Source organism: Sinocyclocheilus rhinocerous, unplaced genomic scaffold, assembly GCF_001515625.1.
Source record: "Sinocyclocheilus rhinocerous isolate Xijiao unplaced genomic scaffold, SAMN03320098_v1.1 scaffold115, whole genome shotgun sequence".
NCBI classification, from domain to species: domain Eukaryota; kingdom Metazoa; phylum Chordata; class Actinopteri; order Cypriniformes; family Cyprinidae; genus Sinocyclocheilus; species Sinocyclocheilus rhinocerous.
The window spans coordinates 64,199-66,527 of NW_015650001.1; the positions used below are offsets into that span (position 1 = coordinate 64,199).

The 2,329-nt window shown below is 35.1% G+C and overlaps 1 protein-coding gene across 1 annotated transcript; it reads right to left on the minus strand.

The window, feature by feature from the left end:
* Positions 1 to 991: 991 nt before the first annotated feature.
* LOC107711137 (B-cell receptor CD22-like) lies at positions 992 to 2,019 on the minus strand. The gene is made up of 3 exons (XM_016516079.1): positions 2,001 to 2,019; positions 1,664 to 1,936; positions 992 to 1,002 (listed from the first exon to the last, which is right to left on the minus strand). The coding sequence occupies exons 1-3, from the start codon at positions 2,017 to 2,019 to the stop codon at positions 992 to 994; spliced, it is 303 nt and encodes a 100-aa protein (XP_016371565.1).
* Positions 2,020 to 2,329: the final 310 nt, after the last annotated feature.

The following is a 2,329-nucleotide window of genomic DNA, read 5'->3' on the forward strand; positions in this document are numbered from 1 at the left end:
AATTCCTTGTGTGTGTAAACATACTTGGTAATAAAGCTCTTCTGATTCTGATTCTGATTAACTAAGGTTAACTAATGAGGTCTTATTGTAAAGTGATACCTATTGGTCTTTATAGTTCTTTTGCACTTTAATCTGTGTAAAACTTTTAACTTTATACATTTTTCTGTATTGCTTTATTGCATTTAAATGTTCAGTTATTTTTGTTATAAGAAAAATGTTATTAAACCTGTTATACTGTATTATGACAGCACTTTTTTAAACTAAATTTCAATATCGTGATAATACCGCATACAGTGATAAAAGCATTAGCAATTAATCGCAACATGAAGATTTGACACCGGCATATCCCTACGCCGGAGTAGTGTAAACGACAGGCGTAACCGTAGCAAAAGTTATGCATTTTAAAACAAAAATGCACTAGTGTAAACGGGGCCTTAGAATTTTCTCATGTCTAAATTGTGTCTACTTTTATTTCTCATAAGGAATCTTAAGAGAAACATCTGAGACACTCTTGTTACTAAAATGAGAAATATATGAGAATCACAACTAAGTCTCCTGAGCTTAGAAAGAGCAAACTCTTAGCAATAAAATATTCCTATAATGGAGTCTTGAAAGAGATTAAAGCAAGACAGTAAAGATATATTTTATGTTTCTTTCACCACATTCTCGGTTTTGACTTCTTTTTTTTTTTCTCAAACATTTCTCGTGTCTCATTTGTGTCTACTTTTATTTTTTAAGGAGAAACACCTACAATGCTGTTGATATAAAATGAGAGATAAATAAGAATCACAACTAAGTCAACTGAGCTAAGGAAGAGCAAACTCTGGGCAATACATTTTTCCTCTAATATCTGAAATTGAAAAATCACCCATTTATATTTGGGGCGGCGCCACAAGGGTAAGTGTGAGGGGCTTCGCCCCCTCAACAGGACAATCTGGCCCAATCAGTCAAGAACTAGCATTAATATTAAGTTAATATACAAACATTTTTATTAAGGACAGTCTGTTTCACAAAGTCACATTTTAATTGACACTTTTGAGACATTCACCTACATTCCCACACCACTAAGAATTTTTCCATGTTTAGAGGGCTAGATAATTTGCCATAGTTAATTACTTCACTTTATTCTTTTTGTTTGACATTGTTTGCCGTTTATGCTGTTTTAACTCAATATGCATCTGTTAAACGGGTCAAAATGAGTGTGTTACGTTATTGAAGCGGTCAAAATGAGTGTGTTTTATAGTAAAGCAGAATCAATAAATTATATTTGGTGGTGGTAGTACAGTATCATGGTAACTTTTCTGTATTCATGGCAAAATCAGTTGAAATTGTGTATTTATATCTGGTGGTCTAAAACATGTTTGGTCCTATATCATGTATATCGAGTCAAAATTTAGAATATGTTGGCCTAGGCAATTTTATTCAATGCCATCTTTGCTCTGTGGCTCTTTTTAGTTTCATAGTAATGACAGGTTTGTTTACACCCCAAAAAAATAAATAAATACGTGAATGACCTATTTCATGAATAGTTTGGGGTACTTCATGTTACGTCATCACCACCTTTTGTTACTCCTGGTGCCCCCTCTTAAGTGCTGTACTGGTGCCGGCTCTGTAATAATATGTTAAACCTGTGTGTGTTCATGAAGAAATGATAAAAACTCACCTGATACTGTCAGTGTAACTGCATCACTGATGTTTGATGTTCGTGGTCCTCCTCTCTTTTCTCCATAACAGGAGTATTTACCTGCATCAGACTCAGTAACAGGACTGAATGTGTGTTCCTGTAGTTCACTGAAAACACTGACTGAACCATCTTTATACCAGCTGTACTGCCAGCTAGTGACTGCTTCACCATCAATGTCACATCTGAGAGTGACTGTCTCTTCTCTGAATACATGTTGATCAGGTTTAATGCTCACTTTTGCTTTTGGTCTTTCTGTACAATGACAACAAATCACAATGAAAAAATAATGTTCTGTTTTTACTGTACGAACAGTTACTTGATTTTAAAACACACATGCTAAATCAGGTTAGACTGAAATGCTGTTATAATCACTGATTCAGTGTCTTGTGAATTATTTTCATTGTGTTCTCAGAGCAGTTCATTATGTGAGGATATTGTCACTGTAACTGGTTCATTGTAATTTGTGTAAAGCCCTCTTCTTCGTGCTCTGCACCTGTATTCTCCTCCACCAGAGACTTTCAGTGAATCGATTGTTTTAGTTGCGGCTTCAGCAGATTCAGTGTTTGTGTTTTTACTCCAGATAAACTCCAATCCATCCCATGACTGATCCACCTCACATCTCAGAGTAACTGAGTCTCCAGTGAA